The sequence below is a fragment of the Phacochoerus africanus genome, chromosome 10 (assembly GCF_016906955.1).
Source record: "Phacochoerus africanus isolate WHEZ1 chromosome 10, ROS_Pafr_v1, whole genome shotgun sequence".
Classification (NCBI taxonomy): Eukaryota; Metazoa; Chordata; class Mammalia; order Artiodactyla; family Suidae; genus Phacochoerus; species Phacochoerus africanus.
This window is the reverse complement of record NC_062553.1, coordinates 116313998-116336882: the sequence shown is the minus strand read 5'-3', so window position 1 is coordinate 116336882 and position 22885 is coordinate 116313998. Positions and strand designations below refer to the sequence as shown.

The 22885-nt window shown below is 36.0% G+C and overlaps 1 protein-coding gene across 2 annotated transcripts in view; it reads right to left on the bottom strand.

Annotated features, from left to right (window-relative positions):
* Nucleotides 1-22885, bottom strand: part of PPA2 (inorganic pyrophosphatase 2) — an 84635-nt gene that overhangs the window by 8111 nt on the left and 53639 nt on the right. For both annotated transcript variants that reach the window (XM_047798636.1, XM_047798637.1), the window contains 3 exons: nucleotides 14778-14905; nucleotides 11522-11607; nucleotides 3975-4044 (listed from right to left, as the gene is read on the bottom strand). In XM_047798636.1, the coding sequence (XP_047654592.1) occupies nucleotides 3975-4044; nucleotides 11522-11607; nucleotides 14778-14905 (284 nt within the window). The remainder of the gene's footprint in view (nucleotides 1-3974; nucleotides 4045-11521; nucleotides 11608-14777; nucleotides 14906-22885) is intronic.

Here is a 22885-nt window from a genome sequence, read left to right as displayed (position 1 = left end):
TCTCATTCAATTCTCCACAAAAGCTCCCCATACAAGGAAGATACTATTATCACTAGCTCCATTTTATAAATAAGGAAACCAAGGCGTAAATAATTTGCCTCAAGTTATGAATAAAAGAGCTGGGATTTGGTTGGGCACAGTCTGACTCCAGAACAAACCATTTATCCCCCTTAAAGAAGTTTTATTGGACTAAAACTGCTATGAAGCAAACGGAACATATTTATAGTGTATAGCATACGTTTTGACATATACACACAAACTCAAAAACCATTATCAGAGTCAAGATAATAAACCCATCTACCATCATCCCCAAGTTTCTCCCTGTCCCTGTAATAAAAGGGCCTGTAATCCCTCTCTCCTAAACCCTCCAAGCCATCAACTGTTTTGCATCCTTATACATTGGTGTCTGCATATCCTAAAATTTTATATAAATGGTATGACACAATATGCATGTTACATCTGCCTTTTTTCACTCTACATTTTTCTGAAATTCAGCCATGTTGTAGCATGTGTCAATAACTCATTTCTTTTTATTGCTGAGTACTTCCTCATATGAACATCCTACAGTTTGTTTATTCATTCACCTGTTGATGGACACTTGAGGTGTTTTCAATTTTTGTCTGTTACAAACAAAGCTGCCAGGAGTTCCCATTGTGGTGTAGCAGAAATGGGTCACTAGTATCCATGAGAATGCCGGTTCGATCCCTGGCCTTGCTCAGTGGGCCAGAGATCTGGTGTTGCCATGAGCTGTGGTGTAGGTCGCAGATGAGGCTCAGATCCTGCGTTGCTGTGGCTGTGGCATAATCTTCTCGACCATTTCAATTCTTCCTATCTTCCTCAGATCAACTATTCTTTTAAGACCTCTAACTTAAGCATGACAAATTAGTTATGTAGATACTTTCCATTCTGCTTCCAAAATGCTTCCAAATAATCATCAGCTTGCTGACTTTTATTTTTCTCGCTATGGTGACACTATTTTTTATTTGTTGGGTGACTAGTTAGTGATTGGGAGGGGGTTTCAATGCTATTACATTTAACTGTGTTTTGATCAATATATGTTCACTAGTATATGCTTCCTGCAACAGTCCTATTAATCACTTAAAAGTTTAGTCCATTACTTATCCTTGAGTATTTTAAAAGTATCTGTTCACCAAAGCAATTACTTTATCCTAAAATCTCACCTAATAAACTCATCCTGAATATTCTGTCAATATACAAAGTAAAAATGCCTATTAATATCTGGCCTTGTTTTAACCATTAATTCAAACTCAAATTTAATTTAACATCTACATGTCTGTCTTAAGATATTATTACCAAATCAACTATATTTCGATAAAATTTTATTATTTATTTATTTAGTCTTTTTGCCATTTCTTGGGCCGCTCCCACAGCATATGGACGTTCCCAGGCTAGGGGTCGAATTGGAGCTGTAGCTGCCGGCCTACGCCAGGGCCAGAGCAACTCAGGATTCGAGCCACGTCTGCAACCTACACTGCAGCTCACGGCAACGCCAGATCCTTAACCCACTGAGCAAGGCCAGGGATCGAAGCTGCAACCTCATGGTTCCTAGTTGATTCGTTAACCACTGAGCCATGACGGGAACTCCTAAAATTTTATTTTAAAAAAAGATAATATTATCTAAGTTGATTAACTTGTTAGAATGAGTTCACTTATTCTAAGCCCACTTAAACCTTGGGGTTATAATCTGTTTCTATACAGGCCCAGGATTAATGCGGCCTGAATATGAACAAGTTTGATGGATGACTTTAACATTTAAGTTCTGTGAGCCCGCAACGGACAAACAAATGCTGACAATACTTTGAAATCAGCGAAACATTTGGTATATAGCAAAAGAGAGAGATCTGGGAACATATGCCTAACCCATTCTGATTCAAACATCTCAATGTGGTTCTGAAAAGATAAAATACCAAGTCAAAATCCTCTGACTCCAAAAAATTTCATTATTACAAGTTGATAAAATCTTCATGAGAAAGTGTTACCTAATCTGGGCTTCTGAATCACTAATGAGACTACTAATAGAGTAATTCTTTGACTTATAAAATTTTAAAGGTGAAATCCCTTTAGCTACCAAAGCATGTAATTAATAATTAAAGCTGGATGTTAATGTTTTTGAATTCTAATTTTGTTCCCTAAATCTGACTATCTAGAGTATACCCATGTTCTCCAATTTATTTTCCTCTAAGAGATCTTTTCTACTAATATGACAGGGAATACTTTTTTTAAAAAGATGTAAATTAGAAACTTTAATCGTGCAGCTGATTTTAAGATAAGTATCTATTATATCATTTATAAATCCAAAACTAAAATAAATGGAATAGTCGATAGTCAATCGGAGGTCAGTGAGAGACTACTAAAACAAAGATTAGAAGTTTTACCCATTTTCCTTTATTTTTTTTCTGAAAGAATAATAAATATTGATGAGAACTAAGTTCAGAATGTAATCTACATAGATATAAATTTGAAATCCTGGATAAAATAAACTGCTACTGCAGTCTGCATTACTATCACGGCTCCCCTGCACCTCCCCTCACCTCCCTACAGCTGGTTCTCACCAAGCAGCCAGTTCGCTCTTGTTCAAATCTAAGTTCAAAAACCCTCCAATGGTTCCATGTTACTCAGAATAAAAAGTGAAATTCTTAAGATAGTCTTTACAGGGTATTTTACAGGATTTTTCATAATACTTTGCCTCCACTTTTACCGCAGATCCATGCATTTCCAATCTCATCTCCTCCTTTCTCCCCTGGACTCTTTGTACTCCACCAGCCACTGTGGTTTCCCAGGTTATCTCTTGGGCAGGTCAGGGACACACCTGCCTCATGGCCATTGGGCTGCAGCCTGGAAGGCTCTTCGTTCGGAGAGCCACATGGCTCAGTCCCTCACCTTCTACAAATCTTGACTCAGGTCAGTCCTCTCCTTGGTAAGGCTGTCCCCAGCTACCTTTTTAATCACAACTGCCATCTCATTCCGGGCACTTTTTATCCTCCCCAGCTTACTTTTCATCACAGCATTTATCGCACACACAAACACTATACATTTTACTTGTGCATTTATTTATTATCCATCACCCCCAACTGGAATGTTAGCTATAGGAAGAGAGAGGTTTTTATATCTTCGGTTTAACACTGCATTCCCAGCCCCTAGAATACTGACACATAGCAGGCACTAGTTAAATAGCTGATGAATTAGAGGACAAAAAACTCAAAGCTGCTATTATAAGCAAATATTTTTGTTGTTACTGAAGTAAAAATCTAAATATACTAGTTTCTATCTAATAATCAGTTTAAGGAAAACAAACAAAAGCCCTCTAAATTTATAAATGGGATTTCTATCGTAAAATCACTCCTGAACATACTTTACATAGCAATATTACTTGACTGCCTAAATTTGAATTTTCTTATTTAGTGGTCTCCAAATCAAGCATTACATTACTAATAAATTCAACTGCCTCTGAGCAGCATTATCACTAAGACATGTAAAAATCTAAGAGTATCTTCTTAGCTGGAAGAAGAAAAGCTTGTGAGGTAACCAAACTAAATGCAGGGAAAAAAAAGGAAAAGAGACTTATTTATTTCATTTTTCTTGAGCCAAAATACATATGCCTGTATCAGCAGCCAGTCACAGTTCAGACACTGGACGGTGGATAATTCATGGGAACAGGCACAGTATGGAGGACAACAAACTCATTTCAACAACAATAAATTGGTGAAAAATAGTATCATACAAAGTTAGTGAAATGATAAATATAATTTAGAAAATGGAAATGCAACTAAAAGATTTTAAGGTCTTTTATTTAAATTCTCTGGATAAAAAAATAATTTTAATGTTACTTTTACACTTTATGCTTCCTAAAAGATTGCATACATTTCACTGTTAGATTTTTCAGAGTTTCTGCTAGACTTCCCAATGACATTTTTTTATAAGATTAAAGGATGCCTTGCACATTTCCCCCTTACCGATTCAACTAATGATCTTGCTTCCTCTTGAGAGCAGTGGAAAGGGCTATCGCATACCTGTACATTTGTGCTGGTGGGAAAAAGAGAATGTTATTATTTAACAGCATAAAAAAGGAGCAGTCCCCAAAAAAGAAAAACAACCCTCAAATACTTTACATTTGAGAGTATGATCCCAGCCAATAGTTACTGAGCTTTTGAATCTCACTTGACAATCTCTCGCTCTTTCTCTCTCTCTCACACACACACACTCATTCACTCACTCATCACCCCACTTCCCCAAATGAGACAAGATCTTCTAATCCTGAATGCTACAGCACTACAGGAATTTGATTAAGATACCTTGAAAAAGAACCAGGGTGAATATAAAGGACAACTGAGATTCTTGTACATTGTTATTTATTTATTTATTTATCTATTGCTTTTTAGGGCTGCACCCATGGCATATGAAGGTTCCCAGGCTAGGGGTTGAATCAGACCTACAGCTGCCGGCATACGCCACAGCCACAGCAACGCAGGGTCTGAGCTGTGCCTGTGACCGCCACCACAGCTCACGGAAATGCCTGATCCTTAACCCACTGAACGAGGCCAGGGATCGAATCTGCAACCTCATGGTTCCTAGTTGGATTCATTTCCCCTGTGCCACAATGGGACTCCTCTTGTACATTCTTTAGGCAAAGTTGTAAATATAAAGTGTTCCACGGTATTGCACACTCAAGAATTTTTTTAAAAAAAATCAAATGATAGTACACAAATTTAGATAATCTTCTGGTATATATAAAAGTCTATTCCACTACCTTTCAACTTTACTGAAGAAAAGAATAACCCCTCAGAAAAGAAAATCATGGACTTGGAGAAAAGACTTGTGGCTGCCTGATGGGAGGGAGAGGGAGTGGGAGGGATCGGGAGTTTGGGCTTATCAGACACAACTTAGAATAGATTTACAAGGAGATCCTGCTGAATAGCATTGAGAACTTTGTCTAGATACTCATGTTGCAACAGAACAAAGGGTGGGGAAAAAAATGTAATTGTAATGTATACATGTAAGGATAACCTGACCCCCTTGCTGTACAGTGGGAAAATAAAAAAAAAAATTTTTTAAAAATTAAAAAAAAAAAAGAAAGAAAAGAATAACCAAATTTGCCCACAGAATGATGACCATGGGGAAGAAAGGGAGGTGATAAACACTGTAACTGGCTGCAGAAAGATGTCGTGGAATCTTTTTCAGACAAGTATGGACGATAAAGCTAAGAGTCATAAGAGGAACCCATATCGACATGAAAACTCAGTTTTCATACAAGTGAAGAAGTTCAGCACGGCACAGACAGAAGCTCCTCCCATGACCAGTAAAGCCTTCCCACTCAATGGAGACTACTAGCATGTTACTTCCACAAGCGGGCTACCCACTACATATTTATTTCCTAGATGAAAGCAAAGGCGTCGTTCCGCTCAAGTGTATTAAGTCTGATTTTTAAAAATTTCATCAAAGAAATCATATTAAAATGGATAACAGAGAAAGGTAGTAGAGAAGAGAGTTAAAGTCAAATTAATTTTTCAAAATTGAAGGAATAAATGATTAGCAGATCCTAAAGGAGATAATTAATAGATGAAACACACATGCACACACATGCACAGGGGCAAGCATGCTCCCCAAGTGGATCTTTATTTTGGAAATGGCTTTGTGAAATATAATGGGATTATATATGATAAAAAGATCTGCCTACTTGTCTGGTTATTTATTTATCTTTTTAACTACATCTGTCTGCAATCAGACACTGGGTATACAGCGACTATGAAAGTGGTCATTTTGCTTTTTCTCCAGACTCAAAATATGGAATGTTTTCATTCTTGGCATGAATGATGATGTTTGATGAAAGCTGGCATTATCATCTTCAACACTAAACTACTTTGTACTCTCTTCTCCACAACCCATGTTTAAGTGAGCTAAAAACTGAAAAAAGGTAAGGCCTTATACATTAGATGTTTCCTCTAAAGAAAGTCAAAGCTAAATTAATTAAAAAAAAAGCAAGGCAAAAAACAATCAGACACTGCAAAGTCTTAAGCACTAGCCTCTGAAGAAAGCAGGGTGGACACTAAATACGCTATATACAAAGTTTTTAACATTATAACTACACCAAAGTGAAAGACACCTTGGGAATTCTGGGAAAATGATGATGAAAGAACAGTCTTCCCTAAATAGGGCTGCCAGATAAAACACAGAACACCCAATTAAGTCTGAACTTCAGACAAACAGCAGATTATTTTTTAGTATAAGTAGGTCCCAAGAATTGCATGAGACATTTGTATTAAAATCTGAAATTTAAGTGGGCGTTAAACCTGACAACTTATTTCTAAAGCAATTCTCTACTCCTACAACAGAGAAAAACCATCAACAGAAATATTAGAAAAGAAAGAAATATTAAAGCCAGTGCTGTAACATTTAAAAATTGAATTGTCTTAAAATACCCCCAATATAATATTTTGACAAGTAACCAGTAGAACCAAGGAAAGTCAACAGGCTCTGCCACTTTTCACTTTGGAAAAATCATTACTATGGCTGTTTAAGAAAGAAAGGGAAGGTATATACAAATGGACTTAGGAGATAAGTGCCTGATATACTGATATAAACGGAGAGATTACAAAGCTCCTGGTTACTATTTCTCCAGGAGCCACCCCGCCGCCCCTTTTTAAAGCATTTTATTGCTATAAAACAGCCACCTTCCTCACTAACATCCTTTTAGTTAATAAAGAAGAGAATGCAGTATGGATTGCAATACACTGTCCTCAGATTTAATGATGTGATTTTTTCTTTGAATGTAACAGCAGGCATGCATCAAGAAATATTTTCATTTTCTCTTGAGTTAGCCCTTATATAAAAAGTTAAGACTGATTCATATTTATTTACTGATTCAAAAAATTATTCTTATATCATGTGTTAGGGACATTTCTAGATGCTGGGGACACAGTATTGACCCACGGAGCCCCCAAGGATATTACAGTATTTAGCGTTCTTTCTAGCTTTCCAACTATGACCATGACCTACAAGAGGAGAAACAGTATAATCACTTAAAGGAAAGATAACTACTGATAGTGGCTACTATGAGATTAAAAACAACTAGCAGAGTTCCCATCGTGGCGCAGTGGTTAACGAATCCGACTAGGAACCATGAGGTTGCAGCTTCGATCCCTGGCCTTGCTCAGTGGGTTAAGGATCCGGCATTGCCCGTGAGCTGTGGTGTAGGTTGCAGACGCGGCTCAGATCCCACGTTGCTGTGGCTCTGGTGTAGGCTGGCAGCTGAAGTTCTGATTCGACCCCTAGCCTGGGAACCTCCATATGCTGCGGGAGCGGCCCCAAAAATGGCAAAAAGACAAAAAAAAAACCAAAAAACAAAAAAACAACTAGCAAGAATGTGTTGCTTTCCTTTTTATAATAAGGCACAAAATATTTTGTTCTAAATTTATAAACACTGTTCCCCTAAAATCTGGCTGAACTGAAATAAGCAGACATGACATGAGAGCAAAAGATCATCAATATCGAACTTTCTGTGTACAACAAACCAACTTTCATTTAAAAATAATAAAAGGTATATTAATATATATCTAATAGAGCAGAATACTGATTAAATAAGAAGAAACAGAATATCACCTGCAAGTAATAGATAAATAAAAGATGAAATTTACAGGCCAGCAGTACAGACTTTTAGTAAAGAGAAGATGATTTTCTTTGGGATAATCCTAAATCAGACAAGGCCCACACTTCATGAGAATCCTCAAAGATAGTGCTCAGGATTTGGACTTGTCAAGGCTTTTCATTCTAAAGCAAAGTTGTCAAGAAAAAAGGAGAGAGAAAATTTAAAGAGAGAAGAACGACAATGACTTGGGACCATAACCTTCAGAATTGGTAGAAGAAAACTGACAATGAAGTAAAGTATCTAGTGCTAAAAGAATTAGAGCTATTCATATATAAATCAAATACATCTTCCTCTGGAAAGGTAAAAGAAACGATTTCAAGACCTAAACAATTTGAAAGAATATATACATGTGAAAAAATGTATTTTTTAAAAAATTAATCTAAATAATTTTTTAAATTCAGTAAGCATGTTTAACCTACCTATAATATGCCAAATCCTGCCACTAGTGCTAAGGTACAAACCTGATGCAGAGCATAAAAAAAATAAAACACTTTAAGTTCTACCTAGAGGAGTGTATAGTAGTAATATGAGAGCACAGTTAATTCTGCCCAGAAGAAAGGAAAATGCTTTGCGGAGGTGACATCTAAACTGATTCTTGAAGAATGAGAAGGCATTCATGGGGGAAAGACAGTGAGACAGGAAAGGACAGATTATGAGGCTGGAAAAGTAGGTTTTGACATACTGTTTCATGTAGAGAAGCACTGGATCAGATCCTATAATTGAAGGAGCCACAAGAAGATTAAGCATAAAAATGATGATCCCATCTGTATTTTTCAAAGATAATTCTGACAGTACTATAGAGAATATATTAAACAGGAGATAGTTGCAATGTAACAGTTTGTGAGTTAAAAAATTAAAGCGCTTTTACTGATCACTAGAAACGAAACTGAATATGTAATAAAAATACTCCCCACAAACAAAAGTCCAGGACCAGATGGCTTTACAGGCGAATGCTACCAAACGTACAAAGAGGAACTTATACCCATCCTTCTTAAACTTTTCCAAAAGGTTGAAGAAGAAGGAACACTCCCAAAGACATTCTATGAACCCACTGTCACCCTAATACCAAAACCAAAGATATTAACAAAAAAGAAAATCATAGGCCAATATCTCTGATGAATATAGACACAAAAATTCTCAACAAAATTTTAACCAACCAAATCCAACAACACATAAAAAAGATCATACACCACGATCCCAGGTTCACAAGGATGGTTCGACATACCAAATCAATCAATTACATATACCACATCAACAAAAGAAAAGTCAAACACCACATGATCAGCTCAACAGATGCAGAAAAAGCATCTGACAAAATCCAACACCCGGTCATGATAAAAACTCTCACCAAAGTGGGAACAGAGGGAAGAAACCTTAACGCAATCAAAGCCATTGATGATAAATGTTTTCAGCTCAGACCTAAACTGAATTGAGGGGGGAAAACAAGCTAAAAAGGAAAGGGGGAGGTTTGCTAATTAATAAAAGAGTACCTTTAGAGGAACTGAGAGAAGCAATTCATTAGGTAAAGACAGAGGAAATAAAAAATTATGAATATATTTTGAAGATAAAGTAGTGATAAAAAGTTAAGATGGACAAAAATGAGCTGAAAGACTTAAGATCTTGACTTCAGATTATCTAGATGCATAAAATTTATATCCAGGAACTTATATCCTGAATTATTTTATTGTATTCTTTGAAAATGGGGAATGAGAATATAGCTGTTACGAGAGTAGGTCTGAAATTTGGCTTATACCCTGGCTCCGTCACACAGTGAGACCCTAGAGCGGTCACTTACTCTCTCTATGGCCTCAATTTCCTCACATGTGAAATGGCTGTAATAATGATACGCATCTTATAATGAATACTAGGTAACACATACAAAACACTTAGAACCTGAAAAGTAATATATTAGAGTTCAAGAACAGTCAATTCTTATTGTTAATATAATCCTCATCATTACCTAGGAGGCTACAACAAAGTGACTGCAGAGCATAGAGATAGTAAAGCTAATTAGAATTGGCACAGAAGGAATGATATCAAGCTACAGAAAAACTAACCTGAAATGTACACTAGCTATGCAGTTCAGGAAACTTGGGAACCAAAGAAGTCCCATCAAAGATTGCAAAAGCTTTTCAGAAAGTATCATTAGGAAGGAGATGAAAGCAAAGAACAAGCAGACACCTCTCTGGACAATTAAGAGACCCCTTCTTTTTAGAGGAGCTCATCACATTATTATCTGATTTCGAATACCTGACCATAAAGAAGAGTTCAGTCTAGGAGCTACTAGGAGAGTGAGGGGTAGGTGACATTTAAATATACTCAGTTTTCTTATTAATAAATTGTACTATTTAAGTTACAAACAATTACCTAAAGTTCAAGACTGTGCTGAAAAGAAGAGACTGGTCTATTTAAGAGACAAGAAAAATGGGATGAGACCAACCTGTTGGCCTGTTCCTCTAGCCTGCAAGTGAAACAGAGCATGAAGTGATCATGCCCAGCATTTGCTCAGGGGCAACAAACCTCTTGATGACTTAGGTAAAATATTCCTTGCGATGGACTCATCCTTTACTCCATATTACTTTATTTGATGATTTCTGTAACGTCTCTCTTGATTCCCAGACTTTATGCTTCAAAAGGACAGGGACTCTATTCATTGTATTCATGGCAGTAATCCTAATATCAGCACAGTACCTGGCAGGAGACCCTCAAGCAGTATCAGCTGAAAGAGTGAATGGCTTCCCAACCTCTTCTGATTCAGAGAGGAGCACAGGGAAGTTGGGTAGGACTCTGCTCTCTGTGTACTTCTGCTTTCTACAGTTAGGCTTACCAAGAGTCCGTGGTTTTGTTTCTAAACCTTTTATGTCAGTTGCCCTTGTTACCATAATTTCATAATTTATGCTGTAATTACGCTCATTGATGAAGGGAGTGTGGAAAGAGAACTGCTTCTATGAACACTAAGATCTGAAAGGACTAAGGCTGTAAACACCACTGAGCCTCAGTAAAGGTAACCACTGTAAAAACTTGGTGTTAAATCAGGTCTGGGTAAGACAACGGTAAAAGGTTAGAAAACAGAACCCTAAAAATTTATAAGCATTTTAAAGTATAAAGAGTTAAGGACATGATCTTTATTTTCTATTATATATTAACTTAGACCATATATGACCTCCACGGAATCTATACAGAAAAGGTCCTAGCCCTATATCCAAAGATTGATAAGTAAATAGACATTTAAATGTTTAAAAGCAAAATAAAATGTTTAAAAGCAAAATATATGTTACCACTGTTTAATCCCCCTTAATCAATCAGCTGGTGACCCAGATCATGTTGGATAAGAAGACTTTTTACTGTTCTTACCAAGAAATGATAGTTATCACACAAAGTAAATAACCATAAGTTTGCATGTTGAAAAGTCCCTATTTCTTTTAACCCATATTTATATACATTACAATGTATTATAACTAAATGCCTGTTTACTTGACGATATCCCCCACTAAAGTATAAATCCCTTGGGAAAAGGGACTGTGTCAATTCCTAGTTTCTGAGTGCCTAGCACCTGGTAATGCCTTATAACTAGGGGCTCTGTAAACCTTTTTTATTTTATTTTATTTTATTTTTTGTCTTTTGTCTTTTTAGGGCCTCACTCACGGCATATGGAGGCTCCCAGGCTAGGGGTCTACCTCTAGGAGCTACAGCTGCAGGCCTACGCCAGAGCCACAGCAATGCCAGATTGTAAACATTTTTTAAATGAAAAAGAAAATGTAATTCTCTTAAAAAAAAATCAGATCTGAGTAGTATTATATGACTCTTTAGTATCAATTAATAATAATATAACATTACATAGAAAAGACAAATTCTTACCAATTAATAGGGCCTCCATCACACTTCTTCATAAGCAATGATTTCCAACATTCATGAGTAGATTTAATAACTTCAAGAGCAAAAGCCTAGTTACAAACCAAAAACAGAAATCACATCATTATTTCAACATGGAACCATTCCTAGTAGGCCAGTTAATTGTTATGAACATGAGCTCTGGAATCAGGCAAACCTGAGCATAAAGTCTGACATCCTTATTTACTAGCTGTGTGACAGTGACAATTATTAATCTTACTGTCTTAATTTCTTCAGGGGATAATACGGAATGTAATGAAGATAATCTAAACCAAGGATTGGCAAACTTGGGCCTGTGGCCAAATCCAGCCTGCCACGTGTTTTTTTTTTTTTTTTTTTCCCCAGCTTTTTAGGGCCACACCTAAAAATTCCCAGGCTAGGGATCAAATTGGAGCTACAACTGCTGGCCTACACCACAGCCATAGCAACGCATGATCCTTAACGTACTGAGCAGGGCCAGGGATTGAACCAGCATCCTCATGGGTACTAGTCGGGTTTGTAACCCGCCAAGGCACAACAGGAACTCCCTGCCACCTGTTTTTGTAAATAAAGTTTTATGGGACACAACCATGCCCATTCAAGTGTGCGCGGCCTATGACTGCTCTAGTGCTACAACGGAAGAACTAAGTAGTTGTGACAGAGAAAGAGACCAGATGGTCTACAAAGTCTAAAATATTTACTATCTGGTCCTTTACAGAAAAATGTTTGCCAAACTCTGATTTAAGTCAGAGTTGCTAAAAGAATAAATTAGATGTATGTAAAGTGTTTAGCTTAGTATCTGGCTTGTAAGTAAGCATAAACCTATTAATTTCATCATCAGCAAAGCTGCAAGCAGTCTAACTGCATAATCTTTTTAGATTATCTATAGTCCAAAGGTAATAAATCTTAACATTTTCTGATTTCTTCTTAGTATGAATTCATATGGTATCTAAAAACGCAAAATCAATAATAGATACAGGTATAGTAAGACCATTTAATAAGGAAAGCTTGCTTTATTATTCCAAAGCAGAAAATACTTCAGATTTTTTCTTCCCAAAATGTTGCTAATTTTCCTTAAGCAGAGTCCTTATGTATTAACTAATTCATATGAGCTCCTTTCTCTTTCAATGACAACTAAACACTTTATGGTAAGAATGGAAATAGAGAATCTTGGGAACTGAGATTGAATGAGGGGAAATTTACTTCTAAAAATGTTCTCCTCAGGTCTGCTGCTGCCTGAGATGAGGGGATGGCTTAATGCTCAGGGTGCTGAGAGTCACTTAAGGTAAGAGACAAAAAGCCAGTTTATCACCTGGATAATATAAGGAAATATTTTTAACCAAATTGTTCAGATAATTTCAATTATTTAGACAAAATTATTCAATTCCAGCACTTGCTTTAAGGAGTGGACAGAAAAAAATCTAGATTATAGCACTGCAAGCTATCTTTTCAACTATGTTAAGAGATACAATTTGATCTTCCTAAATTAGGCTCAATATTTTAAATAGCAGAAATAAAAAGCAATGCATAGGAGTTCCCATTGTGGCTCAGTGGGTTAAGAAGCTGACACAGCATCTGTGAGGGTATGGGTTCAATCCCTGGCCTCATCTAGTGGGTTAAGGATCTGGTGTTGCCGGAAGCTGCAGTGCAGGTCACAGATGTGGCTAGGGTCTGGTGTTTCTATGGCTGTGGCCTAGGCCAGCAGCTGCAGTTCCAATTTGACCCCTAGCCTGGGAACTTCCATATGCTGCCTGTGTGGTCATAAAATGAAAAAAAAAAAAAAAAAAGAAAGAAAAAGAAAAAAGAGGAATGCATAAAATGATTACTTTCTGAAACAACATAAAATGACCTAGTCTTCATTCAGAAAAAAATTGTTTGTCAAAATCAAACTCACAGCCCTAAAAGGACAAAAGACAAAATCCAAAAAAAAAAAAATCAAACTCAAAAAACCCTCAAACTACCTCATTCTTTTCTAAGTTCGTGACTTGGCAATCTTACTATGTAGGTTTGAAATTTGTACTGTTTCAAACACAAAATAAAACATGTATTTTAGAGGGAAAAGATAAAAAATAATTTATTTTATAACTTTTCAGTATATATATCTGGTTCCCAGGTCAGGGATCAAACCTGTACCATAGCAGTGACAATGCTAGATCCTTAACCTGCTAGGCAACAAGGAAACTCTAATATTTTCCTTAAGTGAGAGGAGAATACACTCTAAAATAAGTTTTATATTTATACTTAATAAATGCTAAACAAAGCCCTTAAGATCTGAAGGGTTCTTCTAATGTACTTAAAAAAAAATACCAAGTTTAGCAATAAACTCTTGTATAAGAAAACACTGTAATTTTTAATTTTTCATTACCATAGTTTACTTTCAGGACTTTCAAGACATACTTTATTAGTACCCACTTAAAGGTTTTTATAATGTGAAATTTATATAGCTGCTAAGTTTAAAAGAAATACTCTATGTTTTAGACTTTAATTCTTTGGTCTGTTTTTTCATTTAGAGCCACATTCTGATAACTCTGTGGTTTTCGGATAGAAAAATCCTATGTTAAGATAATTCAAGTGCTTTCTTAATGGTTAGGCAGCTTAATTCAGTCAAGGTAGAATGAACACTTAGGAGGGAAACCCCTTTAGATTTGCATTAATGGTAATTCCCCTCTCCAAAATAGTAAATGGGAAGGTTTTTTTCAGATGCAATTTAGAGTCAGCCCACTCATGGAAATCTTTCATTTTCTTAGATGGAAATACCAATGGATGAAGGAGACAGATACAGGTATTTATCAGCTTTATGAATTCACTTAGAGAGATCTAAAACTTTTTAAAAAAAATAAAAATGATAGGAGTTCCCATTGTGGCTTAAGAACCCAATTAGTATCCATAAGGATGGGGGTTTGATCCCTGACCTTGATCTGTGGGTTAAGGATCCAGTGTTGCCATGAGCTGTGGTGTAGGTCACAGATGTGGCTCAGATCTGGCATTGCTGTGGCTGTGGCGTAAGCTGGTGGCTACTGTTCTGATTCGCCCCTTAGTCTGGGAACTTCAAGGTGCCATGGCGCGGCCCTAAAAAGACAAAAAAAAAAAAAAAGATGAAATAATGTCCTTAAATACGAAAGTCAGTAAAAAGCACTTCTGTTACCATGCTATATTCAAATATTCACATAAGAAAACCCCCAAAGTGAAAGAAGTTTTATACAGGTATCACGGTGTATTTTAAAATAAAGATGATCATCTTTACCTTGTTTTTGAATTCTCCATTAAAAGCAAACTGGTTTTCCGGTTTTCCCTCCGGTATCTTGTAAAATCTAAACCAATTAAGCGTTGCTTCCAAGTAACCGGGTTTGTACTTCCTAACATCATCGATATCTGTAAGTGAAGAAACAGAAAGACTTTGTTAAACATCAAAATCCACTCCTACTGCTGGGAGTGTACAGGGCGGAGGGAGTCAGTCCAGCAGCGTCATCATCAGCGTGTATCCTGTCACCTCTGGATCGCCATGTTTTCCTATGACTGTTTCATCCTTCACTCTAGAAACATTTCTTGAGCAACTTCAGACACTGTGTCAGGTATAAAGAATAGATGAAGACAACAAAGTTCTTTTCCTCAAGGAGCTCACAGGTTTAATTTTTAAAAAACAGGCAGCAATTTGCATTCAAATGAGATGATAAGGGAGAGCTGCTTACGGACTGATGCGTTCTGAAGACAATGTAGGGCTCAGAGGAGGGAGAGTTACAACATCAGGGTTGGTGTTTTATGTGCACTAGGCTAAAGCAACACTGAAGGGAGGACGGAGGGGACAGCACTCAGAAGAGAACATACTAAAGCTGAATGAGACGGGTGTCATGCATTCCTACACCACATATTTAGTAAGTTTCTCATTATGTGTCAGACACTGCTCCCAGCAGGGAAACAATGGTAATCTAATCAGAAATAAATCCCGGCTCACATGCTTACATAGTAGAAAGAGAAGGACAACAAAGAAACAGATACACAATTTAAGTGGTGAGAAGCCTGATGACGAAAATTTAATGAGAATAAGGAAGACAGAGAATGTGGTCAGGGCAATTTTAAATAGAGTGACATCTGGATGGTTCAGAACTTTTCATTTCGCATTAGTAACTATTTGCAGGATTAATTTTTAAGTTCTATTATCACATAAACAGCTTAACCATTACACTTAGAGAACATTCATTTCAAAATGATTGGAAACATTGCTGTATTAGTAAAAGACTCCTCCCCCAAAAGAGAGTCCCAAGGAATTTATCATTTTCAAAAATATCAATTTAAAGAGTATGAAAAATAACTAGATAAAACTAGAAGTCTTTACTCTCTATCAGCCTGGGGCTTAAGAGAAATTTAGCACAGTCCTTTATTCATAATATGTTATGGCAAATGACAAACAGACTTAGTAGCACTTGAAAAAAATCAGAAAGGTATAACTAAAAACAGGAGATGACACCTTTCATAGGGATAATTTACAGATCACTTGGTTTCGGAGTTGCTCAGCCATACCCTGTGGGAATCCCCACTCACTAGGCATGACAGGAAAAGGTGCAAGTATGGGTTAAACAGAAATTATCCCTTTCCTTTTTAAACTTCCCTTGGGCCTACTGCGTAAAGATTTAGCAAGAGTGACATGTGTCTCTAAAGGCCAAATGTTCCATGTAAGTGAAATAAGTGTGGTAAGGCAGAGACCATAGGAATGGCGGGGACCAGGGCAAAGAGAAGCTTGAGTATGTTGTCTAAAGGCACTAAAATTTAAAAATTTAAGATGTGTCAGTGGGCCACACATCTATCTAAAGTAATTCTGCAGCAAACAGCAGAAATGTTACAACTAACTCAGGGAAAAATCACTTGAAACAATACAGCTTACACTAGCTCTGCTAATCAGTACATATTTATTAAGTGATGGGTGATGTTTAAAACAGTAAATTCTAAAGACTAAAATCACATATTTTTAGTATTATACACTGTATACTAGGTCTCAGAGTTCTTTGTTATGCTCAAAATAGGAGACTTAGTAATATTTCATTTAATTAAATTCTGATTATTTTTTATCTTATTAAAGAGTTTTTTCCAAAGTGACCTAATGATCTTTTTTTTCCTACATCTTATTTCTATTTTCCTTTCTTATTCAGAGGAAAAAAATACCTTTTAGTCCACTGAAGGTGAATAACCAGAAAAGTATTTTAACCAATATCCAAAATAAATAATTTTCTATTACTTAAATCTGACTTAGGACATCACTGTACCTTGCCCAATCTACCACTTCCTGTGCCACGGCATAAACCTTTTTTCTGATAAGAGCTTTTTTTAAACACACTAACTTCAGTAAGAAAGGAAAAGCTAACTTATCCAATATCCTTCTCAGCTTGCAGGGCTTTCCCTTCAGAAGGTGTGAAAAAGATCTGTTAAGAAAAAGACACTAATAACAAAAAACCTGAACATTTAATAACGCCAGTAAGAAGTGTAACTCCCAATATAAGCTATACTTTTCTCAATTAATTATATCTTGGAAAAAAATAGCTGCATTTTCACACACACACACAAAATTTAAATAAGCAATATAAATATTTTTTCCCTTCTTTTTGGCCTTACTGGAGGCATACAGAAATTCCCATGCCGAATCCTTAACCCTGAGACACCAGGGTAACTCCCTTAAACATTTTTAAAACCTCAAAAGCAAATGCCTCAAGCCAAAATTTTATATGCAATATCAATAGACAGTTCAACAAATTACTCTTAAAAATAAGAAAATTTCCACCTAAGATGTATAAACTGACTTACAGTTCATAAAAGATTTTTATATAAATAACCTCATTTGTTCCTCATAAAACTGAGAATTGAGAAGAATAAGCATAAGTTCATGTTAAACGTAAGAAAACGACAGCTAAGAAAATGTAAAAGATTCTGCTCTGGAAAATGAGGGAGGAAGAGGATTATAGTATTATACAAATACAAGTCCTTTCATTCCCTAAGTTCTGCTTTTGTCTTCTATACTGCACATTAGTAAACTATCACGGGTTTGCTTATACTGTTCTTTATGTGTAATGTGCTTTTATACTGGTTTTATTGTGGGAGAATATATATGAAATTTCCCATTTTTATGTATTTGGTTCGGTGGCATTAAGTACATTCACAATGTTGCAAAAGCATCACTATTAGCTCTTTCCAGAATTTTTTCATTAGATGTATTTTCTACAACATGTTTTATTTTAAGAAAAGCAGCAACTCTCCAGTAGTCATTTATTTCCACTCTTGGAATTAATTTCATATGAAAGTTTCTATTATAGACAATTATATAATTTATTTTCAAGATGAACTATCCTACAATAAAGTTAGAATAATCTAGAAGAGCTCTTTCATATAACCAAGATAAGTTTATTTCAGTTTTTTGCTTTTAACTACAAATCAACCCCTTCTAATCAAGATCCACTTGATCAGCTCTACTTCTGTAAAATACTCAGACTAGTGTTCGCAATGGTCTTTATGCTGAGCCCGGGAGGCAGCTCTAGAATGAAGCCTACATGTTGCTCCCATCAGTTAAGCTGTAGCTTTAGCAAGCATCAAGGGTGTTTACTCCCAGAATATTCACGCCAATCATATCTCTTGTTATAATTATGATATTTATGAAACAGTATATGAGGCAATGACTTATCAGAGCAAAAAGAAATTTTATTTCTATAAAATTGATTTCAATGTTCTAAAAGAAGCCACTAAACGAGATGGCTAAAAATACATGCTGTCAAAGTAGGTGTGGGTAAGAAAACAGTCAAACATGAGAACAAGATGTACAAAGCTCTACACATGTAGACTGCTCTGGAAAATGAGGGAGGAAGAGGATTTTAGATGTGAGAGGTCGGGGGCAGCATCTGATAAAAAGCACTTCAATAAATTCTTAGATGAACAGGAGGAGCAACTCAGAGCGGCAGAAGAGGTGTCCCGGGAGGGAGGCGAAGCGCCAAGGTTCTGAGGTACAAGTGTGCATAAAACGCTGGAGGAAGACAGTAAGAAAGCCCTATGTTTGGAGCAGATGAAGAGCACTAAGAGGTGAGAGCAGAGAAGCAGCCACATAGGACTCCAAGGCCACATATGGACTTTGCCCTTTACTTTGCAAGGAGAAGTTACTATAAGATTCTGGGCTGAGAAGCACATGTTTTAGGAAGAATTCTATTTGCTGTGTAGGGAAAAGACTGTGTACAGGAAGAAGTGTTATCAGGAAATCCTATACGAGGCTACTGAGTGGTGGCTTAGGTGAAATGTGATGAGGGCTTTAATAATTGTCGTTGTGTGGAGGCGGTGACAAATGCTCAATGTGGGATATTTTTAGAAAAGAGAACTGAGATGAGAACTACCAATGAATGAAAAAATGAAAAACAACAAAAACTAGTAAAGATCGGTCCTACACAAAATGCAAAGTTTTATCAAAGAGCCAAAAAGGACTAGTCTGTAACATTAAATAATAATTTAAATTATAACACAACTAAATGCAGTCACCTAAATATTTATCACTCTATTGTTTTTTTTGTTTTTTTTTTTTTCTTTTTATGGCCACACTTGTGGCAGGCCAGGGGTCAAAATCAGAGCTGCAGCTGTTGGCCCATGCCAAGTCACAGCAACACCAGATCTGAGCCTCATTTGAGACCTACACTGCAGCTTGTAGCAATGCTGGATCCTTAACCCACTGAGCAAGACCAGGGATCAAACCCGCATCCTCACAGGGATAACGTCAGGTCCTTAGCCCACTGAGCCACAATAGGAGCTCCAATAATTGAATTTCTTTCTAATCTTTATTATAAAAAAATATACTCCCCTACCCCCAGGAGTAGTTTCTAATCACAGGTGTTTGTCAAGACTTCCATTTCACCCAGATTTCACTTAAACATACTTTAATACTCTTTTTTTTTTTGCCAAATAAGCAAATAGTAATGATGTAAATGAGGTAAAAAAATTGAGCTTATAAGGTTCCTTCTATACCTACAGCCCATGAACTGAGATAAAGGGAGAAATATTTAAAACATGAGATATTTTTAATCTAGAGACATAACAAAACACCAATGGATTTTAAAAGTGATTATTTACTAAAAAACAAAAAAATTTAAGCATGAGAAAATCTAACACATTCTGTGTTAAATATCTTCAAAAGCTTATTGATATTATTAATATTTAAAATAGTATCAAATATTTTAAAATATTTAAAATAACTCAAGAGCCACACCTAGACCCCCAATTTTGTAATATAATTAATTGGCTATTAAAAACAAAAAAGAAAAACATTCTTACTTAATAAATAACATTCTGGCCCAAGAGAAAAAACTTCAACTAAAAATATTCAGCAAATAATGACAGTTAAGAACATTCAGAAAGTTTTTAAGAAGAAATAAGGTAAACTAGAAAAAACATCCTGTTTTGAATCAGCACTAAGTTCAGATTTCAGTTCTAGCACTCAAGAGATTGCATCATCTTGGGAAAATATATCACTTTGTCTCTTCAAAATCAAAATGGAGAAAAGCTATCAAGGTTGTTGTAAGGATTAAATAATACATGAAAAATATATTAAAAAAGAAGGAATAGGAGTTCCCGTCGTGGCGCAGTGGTTAACAAATCCGACTGGGAACTATGAGGTTGCGGGTTCGGTCCCTGCCCTTGCTCAGTGGGTTAACGATCCGGCGTTGCCGTGAGCTGTGGTGTAGGTCGCAGACGCGGCTCGGATCCCGCATTGCTGTGGCTCTGGCTGGCAGCTACAGCTCCGATTAGACCCCTAGCCTGGGAACCTCCATATGCCGCAGGAGTGGCCCAAGAAATGGCAAAAAAAAAAAAAAAAAGAAGGAATAATTCTTTACAAACATTATCATCTCTTCGATCCTCTAAAACCTTGATGTAGCCAAAGATACTCAGAGGCAAGCCTACAACCTTTTATGAATTTCTCTCAAAAACAAATATGAAATAGTGATTTTTAAAATTACTAAATATTTTCACTACTACTGTTATTTTATTTTAATGTGTATAAATCTACCAAAAAAAATCAATGTAGCTAGGGATATATATAAACAATATAAACAAGCATGTAACATATGTTTATTTCTAACATTATTACAATTTAGTTTTTTTTTTTCCTTTTCAGGGTCACATCTGCTGCATATGGACATCCCCAGGCTAGGGGTTGAACTGGAGCTACAGACACAGCAACACCAGATCTGAGCCACAGTGGCAACCTATGCCACAGCTTGTGGCCGTGCAAGATTATTAACCCACTGTGTGAGGCCAGGGATCAACCCACATCCTCATGGATACTCCTCAGGTTCATAATCCACTAAGCTGCAATGGGAACTCCTATTACAATTTAGTTTTTATAATCTTTTCATTTCTAGTATGTTTAAGTTAAATTCAAATAACCAATTTTTTTTAACATTTGAAACAGAGAGGGATTACTTTCATTTCTGAAATAAGCCTTTCACTCAGTTCAAGTATATTAACCAAACTATCAGCAATTAAAAACAATGCTCAACCTTCTAAAGCATTCAGCTTTAAAGAAATTAGAAATTAAATTTCTAATTTAATTAGAAATTAAAGAATTCTTTAATTCTTTAAAGAAACAGAATTCATGTTTCTACACACTTCCTCAGGTTAATCTACAGCAAGATAAATTGTATATAAAAAAGAAAACCCCAAATACTGAAGAACAAATAAGCACCCTGGTGATTCAATACATAACAAAAATATATGTCATTTTTGAGACTCCTCATCAAAAAATAAAGCAGTCAACAGAAATCAATCCTGAGATGACCCATATGAACAATGACTTTAAAGTGGTTATTATGAATATATTCAAGGACTTTCAGGAAAATATGGTCACAATGCAAGAACATGTGGAAATCTCAGTTGAGGAATAAAAACTATGAAACTATACAAAAATGAGGGAGAATCTGAAATGAAAAATCATATGAATTTAATAGCAGAACCTGGATATGACAGAAGAAAAATCAGGGAAGTAGAAGACATCAACAGAAATTACTGAGTCTAAAGACTGAAAAGATGTGAAGAGAGTTTCAATGATCAGCGAGACATTTAAAGTGGTCTAAATACATTGTACACAAAAATTAACTCAAAATGGATTAGAGACTTGAACATAAGATCTGAAACCATAAATTTCCTGGAGGAAAACAGGCTATAACCTCACTGACATCAGCCTTTTTGTGGATCTGACTCCAAAAGCAAAGGAAACAAAAGCAAAAATAAATAAATGGGACTACATGAAACTAAAAAGCTTTTGCGTGGCAAAGGAACCATTATCAAAATGAAAAGGCAACCTACTGAATGGGTAGATATTTGCAGATGATATACCCAATAGTGTGCTAATATCCAAAATAAATCAAGAATTAAGACAACTCAAAACTCTCTCCTCTCCCCCCACAAAATAGGCAAAGGATCTAAATGGACATAGAAGACACACAGATGGTCAACAGGCACATGAAAAGATGTTCAGAATCACTAATTATCAGGGAAATGCACACCAAAACCACAATGAGCCATCACCTCACACCTACAATAGCTGTTCTCAAAAAGACAAGAAATAACAAATGCTGAGAAAAGGGAGCCCTTGAACACTGTTGGGAGGGCTATAAATTGGTACAGGCACTATGGAAATCAGTATGGAGATTCAAGAACAAAATTAATAAAACCAGAATTACCATACGATAGTGAATATGAAAGCACTAATTTGAAGAGATATATACATGCCAATCTTCACTGCAGCATTATTTACAATAGCCAAGATATGGAAACAAACTAAGTGTCCATCAATAGATGAATGGATAAAGAAGACATGGTGTTTAAACACAATGGAATACTACTCAGCCATAAAAAAGAATGAAATCCTGCCATGTGACCTCAAAGCAAAATAAGTCAGATAGAAAAAAAGACAAATAGTATATAACTTCACTCATAAAATCTAAAAAGCCAAAACAAATGAACAAACAAAATAAAAACAAATTCAGACCTAGAATACAGACCAGCAGTTTCCAGAGGAGAAGGAGGTTGAGGTTTAGGTAAAATGAGTGAAGGGGGTCAACTGTATGGTGATGGATGGTAACTAGACTTGTGGTGGTCATCTCTCTGTGAGTATCTGTAGTGTATACAGATGCTAAATTATACTGCTGTACACCTGAAATTTATATAATAATAATAATCTTTAAAGTGGTGTAAAATGTTTATTATGAGTCTCAGGATGAAGGCAAAAGATTATGGGATGAAAAAATGTGAAAATGGCAACTAGTTTCCTAAATAGGATAAACATATCCACGAAGTTCACAATATCCTAAGGAGGGTAAATAAATATAAAGGAAA